The sequence below is a fragment of the Giraffa tippelskirchi genome, chromosome 8 (genome assembly GCF_054371585.1).
Source record: "Giraffa tippelskirchi isolate mGirTip1 chromosome 8, T2T-mGirTip1v1.2.pri, whole genome shotgun sequence".
Lineage (NCBI taxonomy): Eukaryota > Metazoa > Chordata > Mammalia > Artiodactyla > Giraffidae > Giraffa > Giraffa tippelskirchi.
The window spans coordinates 104,504,883-104,519,356 of record NC_137282.1 but is presented as its reverse complement, the minus strand read 5'-3'; the positions used below and the strand labels follow the sequence as shown (position 1 = coordinate 104,519,356).

The 14,474-nt window shown below is 40.1% G+C and overlaps 1 protein-coding gene across 3 annotated transcripts in view; it reads right to left on the bottom strand.

The window, feature by feature from the left end:
• Window positions 1–14,474, bottom strand: part of NLN (neurolysin) — a 95,185-nt gene that overhangs the window by 55,835 nt on the left and 24,876 nt on the right. For all 3 annotated transcript variants that reach the window (XM_081518237.1, XM_081518238.1, XM_081518239.1), the window contains 2 exons: window positions 4,152–4,411; window positions 3–151 (listed from right to left, as the gene is read on the bottom strand). In XM_081518237.1, the coding sequence (XP_081374363.1) occupies window positions 3–151; window positions 4,152–4,411 (409 nt within the window). The remainder of the gene's footprint in view (window positions 1–2; window positions 152–4,151; window positions 4,412–14,474) is intronic.

The window sequence follows — 14,474 nt, the reverse complement described above, 5'->3', positions numbered from 1 at the left end:
ACCTTTAAATGAACAATTCTCAGAAAGATATCTTGTCTCATGCTCATCTCAATATCAAAACGAGAAAGTCTTTTGTCTGCTTCTGTACTTGCAGCTCGTACTTCTTTGTCAGAGGAGACGTGCTGGGGAAAGTCTAGCATGGTTCGTTCCACTGTTAATAGAGGAAAAAAACCATAAGGATTCACCAAGTCAGTATTAAGAAAAATACCTCATACACAGATGAATGATTATCCCAATATAAGCCTTTCATTATATATTTTCTCTAAAGGCTCCTAAGGCTTTTGAGAAACAGTGTCTAAAACAGGACTTCGCTATTCCAGGGGCATTGTTAAGAACAATAAGGGTGTGCACTGAGCAATTAACCAAGTATGGTTAGAGTGCAATTTATTAACTGGGAATGTAGGGGGAAAAAAAGATGCTCTTTTTAAAGAAAAAATTTATTGGAGTATAGTTGACTTACAAAGTTGTGTTAGTTTCAGGAATACAAAAAAGTGAATCAGTTACACATATATATATAACCACTCTTTTTTAGATTCTTTTCTCATATAGGCCATTACCAAGTATTAAGTAGAGCTCCCTGTGCTAAACAGTAGGCTCTTACTAGTATCTATTTTATATATAGTACGGTGTATACATCAATCACAATCTTCCAATTTAAAAGGTACAGTTCTCATACTGAGGCATTTTATGGTCTAGGAGTTGGGAGTAGGGAACAGTACACGAAAAGATGAGCAACAATACCAGGACGGAGCAGTGTAGTTGTCAAATGAACGGGACAGGAACTCAAAGACAGCAATGCCAAGGGCGGAGGCATTAAGTCACACCCGTGGGGAAGGCTGGACCTTAGGGGATGGGCGGGGCGAGAGGAAGAGCTCAGCTGGGGACTGGAGAAGTAGAGACCGCAAGCATGGGGACTGGCAAAGCAAAGCATGTTTAAGAAATAAGCAGGTGATTTAGAGGGATGGGTTTGTTTAGAAAAGGAGTTCTTAATCTTTACAATAGACTCTTAATCTAACCAAAGTCATGAATCCCTCCCCCAAATGCAAGCATTCATACAAACATAAAAAGCTGCATATAATTTCAAATGATCCTCAGAAATCTCAGTGGACATATCCAGTAAGCAGCTGAATAAATGATAGTGGTAACGTCTTCTGTTCTCACTTTCACATATCAAACTTGGTTGTTGGATTTTTCAAACATTGGTATTTTGACTTTAATTAGGCAAAAATCTGATGTCTTGAAATAATCCATACCACAGCAAAAAAAAAAAAAAAAAAGTATGATTTACAGGGAAGTTGTGGCTATCCTGTGACAATGAATATATTTTAATTTTACTCTTTAGCACTTTGAAGGTATTGTAAATAGGCAAAATTTACACATGTGACATATGGTAGATGGCAAAGCTACCCTTTACATACCAAGGTATTGTCCAGTTAAACAAGCTGCCTTATGCATATCAGTCCTCTTAAAACATGGCTACAAAGAAAGCTATAAAAATGCCACAAATACCTGAACAAACTCATAGTGTCTGTTTTTAAAAAAAAATAGATAATTATTATTTTAAGACTTGACTGAATATATCATTTTTTGTCCCTTGGTTGAAGAAAGAATGGAACATAAGATGCAGCATTTAATACTAATACATAGAGCATTTGTTTAAGTGAATTAACTAGAGAGTTATAATTTTTGTTTATTTAATACTTTTTAAAGTTAGCTCAAAAAGATACTAAGAAGGAATCAAAATTGCTCCAGAACTTAAATGAGCATAATGAAATGAAGAGTCTGAAACTGGAAACATTCTTAAACAAACAATAATACTGAAAACCATTTCCTTCCTTACTTTCCCACAAAGACCTGGAGCCAGACTTAAGCTTTCACTTCTAAAATGCGAACAATGCTGATGCCCAGTACCTGATGCTAGACAAAATGCGGTTTTAACAGCTATTGCAGGAGGCTGAGAACATACACAGATAAGAGAAACTTTTAAAAAATCTATTCCAAAATTCAAACATTTTTATGATTAACCTATGAAGATAAATTCACAGGAGAGGGAGAACAAATATCACAAAACTAAAGTTATATTTAAAAGATGTATGATTTGGGGAGAAAAAGCAGAATTTAAGATTATTCTGTTTTAAAAGAGTTTTTCTCCACCTATTTTTACATTTCTTAAATGCATAAGCTATTAGCCTGGCACACCATCATAGCCATAAGTGACTGAAAATGTGAGTATGTGAACCAAGGACAAACCACTTACAGGGTGGAAGAGGCATATGAAATTGCCTGCTGAGAAAGCTCTGCTGAATGGGGACCAACTCCCTTCTTTTGACTAACTACAAGCCCAATCAGATCTTTTTTTACTGAAGATTTTAAGTTCAAGGCTCGCAGCGAAATTTAGTGGCCATTAATGAGAGTGAAAAAACAAAGTCACTGGGTCATGATTCTGTGTGACCCCATGGATTGTAGCCCGCCAGACTCCTCTGTCTATGGAATTCAGGCAAGAATACTGGAGTGGGTAGCCATTCCCTTCTCCAGGGGATCTTCCTGACCCAGGGATGGAACCTGGGTCTCCTGTATTGCATGCAGATTCTTGACCATCTGACCCACCAGGGAGAAGAGGGTGGCAGAAGATGAGATGGTTAGATAGCATCACCAACTCAATGCATATGAATTCAAGCAAACTCTGGGAGATAGTGAAGAACAGGGAAGTCTGTTGTGCTGCAGTCCATGAGGTCACAAAGAGTCAGACACGACTTAACGACTGAACAAAACCGCGAGTAAAGAAGCTGGTAGTAAGCGGCAGAAACTGAAACAGAAATGTAGAGGGAAGAGAAAGTAGTCAAGTCCCTATATCATGGTAGGACATAGGGCAGGGAACTCTTGGTATGGGTAAAGAGATGACTTGGTCACTAGGGCTGCTTAAGATTTTGGACAACCTTCCAAATTCCAGAATTCATACAAATGTTTATGATATTCAGTTATAGCCTATGTTCTTAGAAAGCCCAGCTACCACACAGCCAAGATTGTTTAGCCATAATTACCCTACAAAATTCTTTGAGATAACTGGCATGACTCTTTATTCCTTATAATTCAAAGGGTCTAATAGTTATATTGGGGGTTTCCCAGGCTGGGCAGTGGTAAAGAGTCTGCCAGCAATGCAGGAGATGCAAGAGGTGAGTTCGATCCCTGGGTCAAGAAGATCCCCTGGAGCAGGTAATGGCAATTTTTTCCACTATTCTTGCCTGGAAAATTCCAGGGACAGAGGAGACTGGTAGGCTGCAGTCCATGGGGCTGCAGAGAGCCAGACATGACTGAGCAACTGAACACACATTAGATTGTAAAAATAATATATTTTAAGTGTAGGAAATATGGAAAATAGAGAAAAGTATAAAGAGCAAATTAAAAATCAACTATAAACTTAGTACCCAAGACATTGGACATTATTGAAATTTGTTTTCTTTCTCTGTCCTTTTAATGTTACTAAATATTGCTCCTAAACATGATTTTAACACCTGTATACTGTTATAGAGGGTGAATGTACCATAGTTTATTTAGCTATTCTACTAGTTGACACTTAGCAGTTAGTTGTTTCCAAGCTTTTGCTATGATAGAGTACCTGTTTATACATAAATTTATACACGATTTTTCCTATATCTGATTATTTCTTAGATTTTACCTAAATGGGGAATTAATTATTGGGCTAGGGTATGCACTTCTTAGGGCTTCCCTGATAGCTCATTGGTAAAGAATCTGCCTGCAACGCAGGAGACCCCAGTTCAATTCCTGGGTCAGGAAGATCCGCTGGAGAAGGGATAGGCTACCCACGCCAGTATTCTTGAGCTTCCTCTGTGGCTCGGCTGGTAAAGAATCTGCCTGCATGTCTTAAAAAGTTTTGATAGATATTGCTCTCCAGAAAGCAGCTGTAACAACAGTGTATATTTTATAGCACCTCAGGCAACATAATAAAATTTTTTAACTTAGGTAATATAATTCTAAGCAATTATGAATCATTAATCATTTAAGCACTTACAAATTATTAGGTAAAAATCAATGTCTTGTAAAATTGGAAAATGAATTGTCGAGTCGGAAGCATAAAATGGTTTATGATGCCCACAAAATGAAGTATTGATATGCTTTTGCATCCTACTCACCTATATATTTCACTTCTACGTCTGCCAGTGCCTGCAAACAGTTCTCGTAAGTTACCTCCTTAATGTCAAGCATTCCAATAGCATCGTACACCTGTTTGGTCTGCGAGATGAGCTCCTCAGTTCTTGTTTTGATTTGCTCTGGTGAAAGATCCCATCTTAAAACATTCCTACCAGCTGCCATATAGGAAGACATTGCCTGAAGGGGAGATATCTCTTCTCTTCCTAAAGTCATTCTGAATAAAATTCTGGAACCACCAACTCTAAAAAGAATCAGAAAAAGGATAAAAATTAGGCATTTTGTTGGTCCAAAGTCAACAGATAAATGTGTATTATTTAATAAAATTTTAAATTAGAAAGAACTTTTTACTCAAATTGAGCAAATTTCTTTCATATTCATGAAACTAAATGCTCTTGTATTTACTTGTTTTCTTGACTAGTTACAGAGTTAATGGAATTTGGACTTCCAAACACTGAATTACTTTTGTAATTAAATCAGAGAGAGAAATAAAGTTAGGTGTCAAAGATATAATATTGGTGATTGTCCCTTATAAATTAAATCAGTAGCCTTCCTTATTTAAACATTTTTCTGGTGCTACTATTCACCTACTATGTATGTAAACTCAATATTTTGATATTCAGGAAGGAAGTATTTTCAAAATTCTTTTTATATTGAACAATTTAGAAAATGTATTACCAAAATTTCATGTAAATCAACTATGTTGATTTGAATTTATGACTTAAAAAATAAAATCTGGCATACCTATGGTATTATCCTAAAAAATAAAGGGGAAAAAAATTAAAAATTATACTAATCCTTTAACCCCTTAAAATACTGAAACTAAAAATTGATGCCATATGTTTGCATATATAGTCATAATATGTAATTTTAGAGCTTATAAATAGAAATATTATAATAGCTAACATTTATTGTGTTTACGTACTGTACTGAATGCTTTCCAGTTAAAACGCACAATAACCCTATGAGGTAGATATTGTGGTTATTTTTATTTAGCCAAGGCGGTCACTAAAACACAGAAAAGTTAAGTAACTTGCCCAAGGTCACACAGCTGGCTATATAGTGAGAGCTAGGATTAAAAACCAAGAATCAGAGAGCCGGAACCTACTGTCTTAACCACAATACTAAATTTAATCCCTATTATCTTACAAGACCCCCAAACGACCTTATGATGTAGGCAGGACGATATTCCCCTTTAACAGATGATGCAATTGAGGCTCAGAAAGGCTATGTGACTGATTTAATGTCATTTGTTCAACAAATACTTATAAGCATGCACTATGTCTACTCCTTGTTACAGGCACCAAAGATAAAAAGGCAAATTGACTGAGACCCTTCTATTTATAATATATATAATTTATAATATAGTGAAGACAAACTGATTAACAGGTAATCGTACTACATACATTGAGATAAGTTTTATATGGTAAATAGGGAGAGAACTCTGAAATATCACAGAAGGAGCTTTTCTAGATTTTCTAAAAGGAACAAGGAGCAAGCCAAGATCTGAACAATGTATAGAAATTATCCAAAGGTAAAGGCAGTAAGGAATGAAAAATCTGAAAAGCTTAAGTACAGACTAGAGAACAAAGAGCCTTGGGAATCATTTAAAAGTTCAGACCTACTCTAAGGGTCACAACAAAGCCACTGAAGGGTTTTAATCAGGTGAGAGACAAGAAAAGATATGTGTTTTAAACAAATCACTCAAATTATAATGAATTGAAATGTTTAGAAAAGAAGGCTCATTCAAGAGGAAAGCTGTGATGGGAACTGAGCATAATATTATGGAATACCTCACCAGGAAACAGGAGGAACTAGAGTGACTTAGAAGATATTCAGGAAGTAGACTCACTATGACTTGGTACTGAACGTATTTTAGGAAGAGGTGAGATGGTGTCTAGCCTTCTCTCTTGGAACTAGAGGGACGGACAGAGGCACCATTGCTAAAATAGGGAACTTAGACAAAGGAGGAGGCTCTCTGGTGGGACACAGCGAAATTCAGTTTTGGATGTGCCAACTCTGAAGCGGCTGTGGTGCAAGTCAGCAAAATTCACTGCTATTGAATGTAATTGGAGTGACATGGGTGGCTGAACTGGCCCAAGGGAATTTGCAGAGGGAGAACAGACCAACCGGACTCTAACTCTAGTTTAATCATTGAAGTAGAAGGAAAGAAAACGAAGTAGGATGGGTTCAAGGAATCGTGAAAAGTGAACACTGAAAAAGGGAGGAGTGAATGACAGTGTGAAATGCATGAATTTCAAGAAGACACAAAGTCTCTGTTGAATTCAGCAACAGGAATGTCACCGATGACTCTGCCAAGAGCAGTGTCAGCCAGGTGGCAGGGGTAGAAGTCAGATTACTGTGACTGAGGGTATAGAGAAGGTGAAGAACTGGAGAGGGTGCACTTCAGCAACTCTCCATGGAGCTGGCCGTGAGAACAAGGAGCCTGAGGGGTGTAGGTGTAAGGGGCTGAGACACAGAGAGGTACATTATTACATAGGAGAAGCCTTAACCATCTGACCCCCTTAACCGTCTCTCCTAATGACCGATGTCTCCTATGTGAAACATACTGGTTGATGGTTACACTCAAGACTGGCAGAATATTTTCCAATGTATTTCCACATTTCTCCTTCAACCAGCTGAGTTATATATTCACCAAGAGTCAAGTTTATTTGTTACAAAACTGTTTATACTTATTATACTCATTTTCATGTAACTGAAGTATTTAACTGATTAAATGTGTGCCAAAAGAATGATCTGTTGTTTAGGTCAACTACCTTGGGAATACTTTAAACATGACAGTTACTAAAAAACCAACCAAAAAACTGCTGTTAGAGAAGATTTAAAACAGAATTACAAAGATTCAGCAGGTTTCTTAACTCAGACTACTTATGTGTGTCTGGAGTGCTCTTGCTTCACTTTAAAGAGACTGAAACTGGAAATGAAAAATAATGCATTTTTGGTAGAATTTACTCGAGGACAGTGAGGAATGCTGATCAAGTGATTCACATTTAACAAAAAGGCCTTGCTCTTACATCAAAATATTTTAAAATACTCATTTATGTTTTGTTTGAATATATTATTTGAGCAATTTATCATTTTTAATGATTCTGTGTGAAACTAGTTTTTTTAATTACTTATTAAATGACACCTGGCTTCGATCGCTGGTTTGGGAAGATCCCCTGGAGAAGGGAACGGCGACCCACTCCAGTATTCTTGCCTGGAGAATCCCATGGGCAGAGGAGCCTGGTGGGCTACAGTCCATGGGGTTGCAAAGAGTTGGACACCACTGAGTGACTTTCACTCACTCACTCACTATTAAATGACATACGCAGTGGAACTTCCCTGGCGGTCCCATGGTTAAGACTGTACTTCCACTGCAAGGAGCATGGGTTTGACCCCTGGTTGGGGAACTAAGATCCCACATGCTGCATGGCTGGCCAAAAAGAAAGGGGACATATGGAGCAAGGTCCTAATGGAGGTAGGAAGAAGTGGCATATGTCCCTGGGCAGAGCAAACTGTATGAGACAGGAAGAGAGACTGTAGTCTCAGCAAAATCAGTGAAACAGGTAATATGGAAGTAGTTAGGCTATAGTAAAAACGATAGATGTCTGAATTTAAGAAACCAAGGGTTAACCCTGACAAGAACTAGGATATTTTCCCGGAAGTGAATGGCTGATATAAATGAGTTGAAGAGTGCAAAGAACCAACAGCCCAGTACTGGACAGACGGTCTTCAAGAACGCTGGAGTCAGCAGTTTGATGGCTGGGCCTGAGTGCAGAAAGGAAGACTGAACCAGAAACTAAAATCGTCAAAGAACAGGGGGGGACCAACCAGGTGGGTGGGAGAGGACATCATGAGCAGGGTACTGTGAGCCTCAAAGGCATTTTTATGCCTGGTGAAGAGGTGCTGGCCTGTGAGCAGAGCTGGGGATAAGGAGGGAATCAAGAACAGAGAAGATATCAACCTTTCCTCCTTACTTTGTGATATAGGGTGTGGAAGAAAGAGGGATATGGGGAAATACTTTCCTCAGAGCTGAATGGATTTCAATAAATCCATTCGCTTAGGTTAGGAGGAGAAAAGAGGATCCAGAGAATATGAAAAAATGGAGGAATTTGTTTACCAAGGGGCAAGGGCTCTGGAAATAACAAAGGATGAGTCCAAGTACGACCAATAGCTAAGCATGTGTTCTTTTTGTCCAGCTATTCACCTCTTTCCCTCTCTGATCATATACACGTTTTCTTCCCAGGCCCCATGCATCCCCGACCCTCAGCACTGCTGTGAGAGAAAGGGGTCTCATTCCTCCTGAGTATAACCGAGCAGGCTGCTGTCCTTGACTGCAGCTGGCATCCATCTTAGAGAATGAGTGGAACCTGACTTAAACGATGAAATAAACACTGCGATTAGAAGAATAAAGGAAGGAAACCAAATATTTACTGACATCATCGATCCCTTAGATCAACTAATTCTGAAGCCTGACCTAGGGCTAGACTTTCCAGTTATGCAAGTCTATTGTTGAAAGCCAGCTTGAATGTGGTTTTACCCTATTTGCCTCAAACAGGATCCTAGCTGAAAAGGGAATGAAACCTGATAAAGAAATGAGCAGAGAAAGAAAACAAGAAATGAGCAGAGAAACAAAACAAGACATACAGAGGTCAGAGTACAAGACCCTCCAAGCCTGGAGGGTCTCCCAGGCTTGGTGGTGGCCTAAAATAATAGGAGGTGGGATGCAGTGTGTTGGCTGAAAACTTCCAAAACAATATTCCCACAATCCCTCATGGATACACAGAACTGAGGCCTTGAGGAAGGAGTAAGCCATGACCCTGATTGGTTGGACTTCCAGGGAAGTTGCAGGACAGATGAAGAGGCTGGCCATGGGATCACTGAGGTAAGGAATAGTAAGAGGGACAATGATGAGTAAAACAGAAGATTTCTACATCCCAATACCCTGCTCCTTTCACCACTCCTCTTGGTACAAACCAACTACTATGGACATGTTTTCATTAATGTTAAATAGCTTTAACAGAAAATTATGTCAAACATCTCACTGATATGATGACTTCCACTGGTTTTAATTTATTTCCTAACATTTATCGAAAGATGGAGTGTTTGGTCACAGCACACCTGATCTTAACTTGGTTAAACTGATGAACATGTCAGCAGCTCTATCTTGGCTGAATGGCTATACCCATAATCACCCCTGTACGGTTTCTATGGCAACTAACAAGAAGCTACCTTAAAGTACTATGATTTCCTAAATGTAGATGTGGTAAGAAGAAAGGAACAGAAGTTAGAAATCATGATTTCATGGTCAACAGAACACATGAAAACTTTAATCTTATACCTTCTTTTCTCACTGTCTGGGATTCTGTCGTAGTTCCATTCAGGATTTATAATTCTTGGTACTGAGAAAAAGGAATGGAGACAGGAGGATTCCCTAATACTTCTAACTAAAACATTTTGATCTATTGAGAATTTTTCTCCCTTCATTGTTTCTGCTTTCTCTCTTCCACCGCTTTTTTGCTGAGTATCCCTTCTTTTCTCCTTTATTACGATTTCAGTCTCATCCGGTGCTTTGGGTGCTGGTACACTGATCTCTTCCCCTCAGTGTCTCTGCAGCCCCAGAGAACTGCACTTGGGTAGGAAAACCAGTACACCCGCAGTCACTCTAGCAACTGTGTTTCTACCCTTGAGGATCTAGTGAGGATTTTTTATTGACTTTTTGCAACTGAGAGCTACAAAATTTGAAAGCAGGCAACACATCGTGCTCTTGTCTTTCTCTACAGGAGTTATTACATGCAGTTATGTGAACATGAAAATCTAGATTAAATCCAAGATTCCTATAGTCTAATTAAACTCGAGCTTTCCCGCCCCCTCTCCACAAACTCCCAGGCTGTTTCCTGCCCCCTCTCCACAAACTCCCAGGCTGTCTATTATTTCAGTCCCAACCACACCTTCATTTTTTTCCTCTGTCTTTGAAGCACTTTCAACACACAGCTCTGAATTTTTAACCAAGAAATAATACAAAATACCATAGTAGAAGTGACAGGAAGATGCATTTGCTGGGACTCTAGTCTCCTGTGTCCCAAAACCAAATATTTAGGCAAAGAAAGCAAGCAGCACAGATTTTGATTGAGATTACCAGGCTAAAGAATTTTGCTTTGACAAATGTTACTGTGAGTTAATAATTGTCTGAAAAATTTAGCAAAATATTTTATGGAATGTACTTTCAGAAATGTTCTGATTGGGACTTCCCTGGTGGTCCAGTGGTTAAGAATCCACCTGTCAATGGGAACACGGGTCCCATCCCTGGTCCAGGAAGATCCCACGTGCCACAGAGCACCTTAGTCCTCATGCCACAGCCAGAGAGAAAGGTCCATCCACTGTGATGAAAGATTGCGCGTGCTGCAACTAAGACCCAACAGAGCCAAAAACAAATAAATATTATAAAGAAAGAAATATTCTAATTTACTGGGTTCATTTTCTTTTGAAGCATAAAGGCCTCCACGTCCTTCCACAAGGTGTCTTTGACTATATCAGTTCACATAGATCTGAGCTTGTATCACCTTTTAGCTGTGGCATCCATTTTAGACACTGAAATAAATGTCATCCACTTGTTCAATTGGCTTGTGTTGTATGCCAAATCAGACTAGGACTTTTCTAGCACAATAACCATTGTACTTATCTGGTGTCACAACCCTAGCATATTGCTGAGCACATAGTAGATGCTTTATGTGTCTGAAACGAGGTGGTATTGACACGGCTGAAACATTATCACAACACTATCTCCCTTTATTATCATAAATAAACATCCATACAGGAAAGTGTGTTTTATTAGGGCCAGGACTAGTGTGAAACTCCACTACGTAAAATGTCACAACTCCCATTTCCCCAGAGTTTATATTTAATCCATGCTCCCATCCTTTCCCTATAGTGTTGTAGTTTACAGTTTGCATGGCATTTTCTGAAATCTGTCCCAATTCTTTAAGATACTTGGCAAATATTCCCAGTATTTACTTTGGAACTAATGTTTCTCTACGAGCTATGAGGGCTGCATTTCATCAACCTCTCAACTGGAATTTCTGTGTCTCTTTTAGTTGGTTCTTCTCTGGTTAGTTTGTCAGAACCTTTTCAATCTTGATTCCCACTAGTCACAAAGTTGTCTTTTTCAGCCATTGATCTAACTAAATCACCCTTGCCTTACAACTTAGAAGCCACAGCTCAAGTCCAGGCTCCTTTCAGCAGAGCATATGGGACTCCTTAATTTTGGATTTCATCAGTGCCAAATCCCAGCCGTGCAACTCCCCAAGGCTCACCTGTTCCTTTAGGCACCTAGCGTTCTTCTACCTTGAAGCCTCGTGCCAAGGTGCACTTCATCCCCCTACATCCATCCTTTCTAACACAGTAGCCACATGTGGTTATTTAAAGTAAACAAAACAAAAAATTCAGTTCTTTAGTTGCACTAGGCACATTTCAAATGCTCAGTGGCTACCAGGGCAAGTGGCAGCCATACTGGACAGTACAGACAGAGACTGTTACCATCAGAGCAGAAAGGTCTAAGCGACAGTGCTGTGCTAGGTGATCTCCTTTCAGGAATGGGAGGTATGCCTGTACCCTCCTACTGGTATCCTTTCTCTTTTCAACTCACAAAGCAGTTCCTTGGTGTCTTCCTTGGAGGGAAGAAAGAACAGAGACAGTGAGGAAAGGAGGAGTCACTTACCAGGTAGTTTCTACGTGTCTGACTCTTTGTGACACTGAGGACTGTATAGTCCATGAAATTCTCCGGGCCAGAATACTGGAGTGGGTAGCCTTTCCCTTCTCCAGGGGATCTTCCCAACCCAGGGATTGAACCCAGGTCTCCTGCACTGCAGGCAGATTTGGGCTTCCCTGGTGGCTCAGCTGGTAAAGAAACCGCCTGCAATGTGGGAGACCCGGGTTTGATCCCTGGGTTGGGAAGATCCCCTGGAGAAGGGAAAGGCTACCCACTCAGTATCCTGGCCTGGAGAATTCCATGGACTGTATAGTTCATGGGGTCATAAAGAGTTGGACAGAACTGAGTGACTTTCAATTCCTATGTGTCAGGCAATGTTTAAAAACACTTATTTAATCCTAACAACATTCTGAGAAATACATCTGAGGAAGCACTATTTTCAAGAGCATCAGGGCAGTAAAAGACTTTATAGTTCTTTCCACAAGAAGCAGGCAGGGTCAAAAGACACCAACAGTATAATTAAAATATAAAAAACACTTCCTATAAGATTGTTTGTGTATGTGTTACTCACTCAGTTGTGTCCAACTCTTTGTGATCCCATGGACTGTAGCCCACCAGTCTCCTCTGTCCATGGAATTCTCCAGGCAAGAATACTGGAGTAGGTTGTCATTTCCTTCTCCAGGGGATCTTCTTGACCCAGGGATTGAACCCAGGTCTTCTGCATTGACAGGAGGGTTCTTTACCACTGAGCCACCGGAGAAGACCTTAGACCCATATATCTAATACCTGCTGGATAACTCCACCTGGATGTCAATGGTCACCTCGAATCCAGTATGTCTAAAATTAAAGAGACCAATCTTTCTTAGGTCCCAGAACCAAACTTGTCTTCCTCTGGTACTCCTAACTGTAAAAGGGGTATGCTCATTGAAGATCACCAGTGCGCATTCAGTTACCCATGTCCAAAACCTCAGACTCTACAGATGTCTTCTGATCTACTTCCCAGACTGTCTACAGATAATCTTCGTAAAAGGTAAGTTTGATCATGGTGCTCCTTCAGTGGCATGGTTCAGGATCAAGTTCTGACTTCATAGGCTTCAGGATCAAGCTGCTTAATGTACAAGGCCCCCTGGATCTGTCCCCCTTTCATGGCTTTCTCAACCATCTTTTTGCCCTCAAATCTCTGCTCTAGGCATAAGTAACTACTTTCACATCTCCTACAATCGTTAGGCTCTCTTCAGGCCTCTGCAGTGTTCTCCCTCTGCCTGGAACACCTTTCTTCTTCCTTACCTGAGGAACACCGCCTCTTCCATGTCTCATTTATCTTTCAGATCTCAGTTCAGACTTCATCTTCTCCAGGAAGACTTCTTTGACCACCTCCAGCTGTTTTAGAAATTCTTTCTCTGTGCTCTTAATCTATTCTACATGTCCAGTGAACGGAAATGGCAACCCACTCCAGTGTTCTTGCCTGGAGAATCCCAGGGACGGGGGAGCCTGGTAGGCTGCTGTCTATGGGGTCGCACAGAGTCGGACACGACTGAAGCGACTTAGCAGCAGCAGCAGTGAACAAAAGCACTCATCACACTGAAGACTATTCACCTCCACACCCAGCTCTGTCGTCCAGAGACTCTGAGCAGAGACTGGGTTTTAGTGATATCTGTAGACCCAAATCTATCATAGTTGTGGTACATGTACATTTTAACCGTGACAAGTTCACCCCAAATTTTTCTCTTAAAGTTATTTGGTTAGTATTTTCCTTCTATCTACTTGTTTAATATAAAAGTAGTTCCATCTGAGAGTGTTTAACTTTCATGGAGCATTATACAGATCTCTCTTTTGCATTTAGGGAATACAGACCAGATAGAAGGGCTTCCCAGGTTGCGTGAGTGGGAAAGAACCACCTGCCAATGCAGGAGACATAAGAAACACAGGTTTGATCCCTGGATTGGGAAGATCCTCTGGAGAAGGGCAGGGCAACCAACTCCAGTATTCTTGCCTGGAGAATCCCATGGACAGAAGAACCTGGTAGGCTACAGTTTCATGGGGTCGCTAAGTGTTGAACACGATTGAAGCAACTTAGTGTGTACATACTCACGCAGACTAGACAGAATGGCAAATATTGGATACTCAAGTATCCTGAATACTGCTAATAATTTTTCTCCTGAATGAACTGTTGCCACTGGGGAATCAGATTCAGGAGTAGTATTCACTAGTTAGTTATTGAGCCTCCCAGTTTGCATTCTTACATCAGGATTGCCAGGAGAAACATCAACAACCTCATATATGTAGATGATACCATTCTAATGGCAGAAAGTGAAGACAAACTAAAGAGCCTCTTGATGAGGGTGAAAGAGGAGAGTAAAAAAGCTGGCTTGAAACTCAACATTCAACAAACTAAGATCATGGCATCTGGTCCATCACTTCATAGAAGGGGAAAAAGTGGAAGCAGTGACAGATTTTATTTTGTTGGGCTCCAAAATCACTATGGACAATGACTGCAGCCATGAGAGACCCTTGCTCTTTGGAATGAAAGCTATGACAAACCTAGAGAGCATATTATAAAGCAGACACATCACTCTGCCAACAAAGGTCTATATAG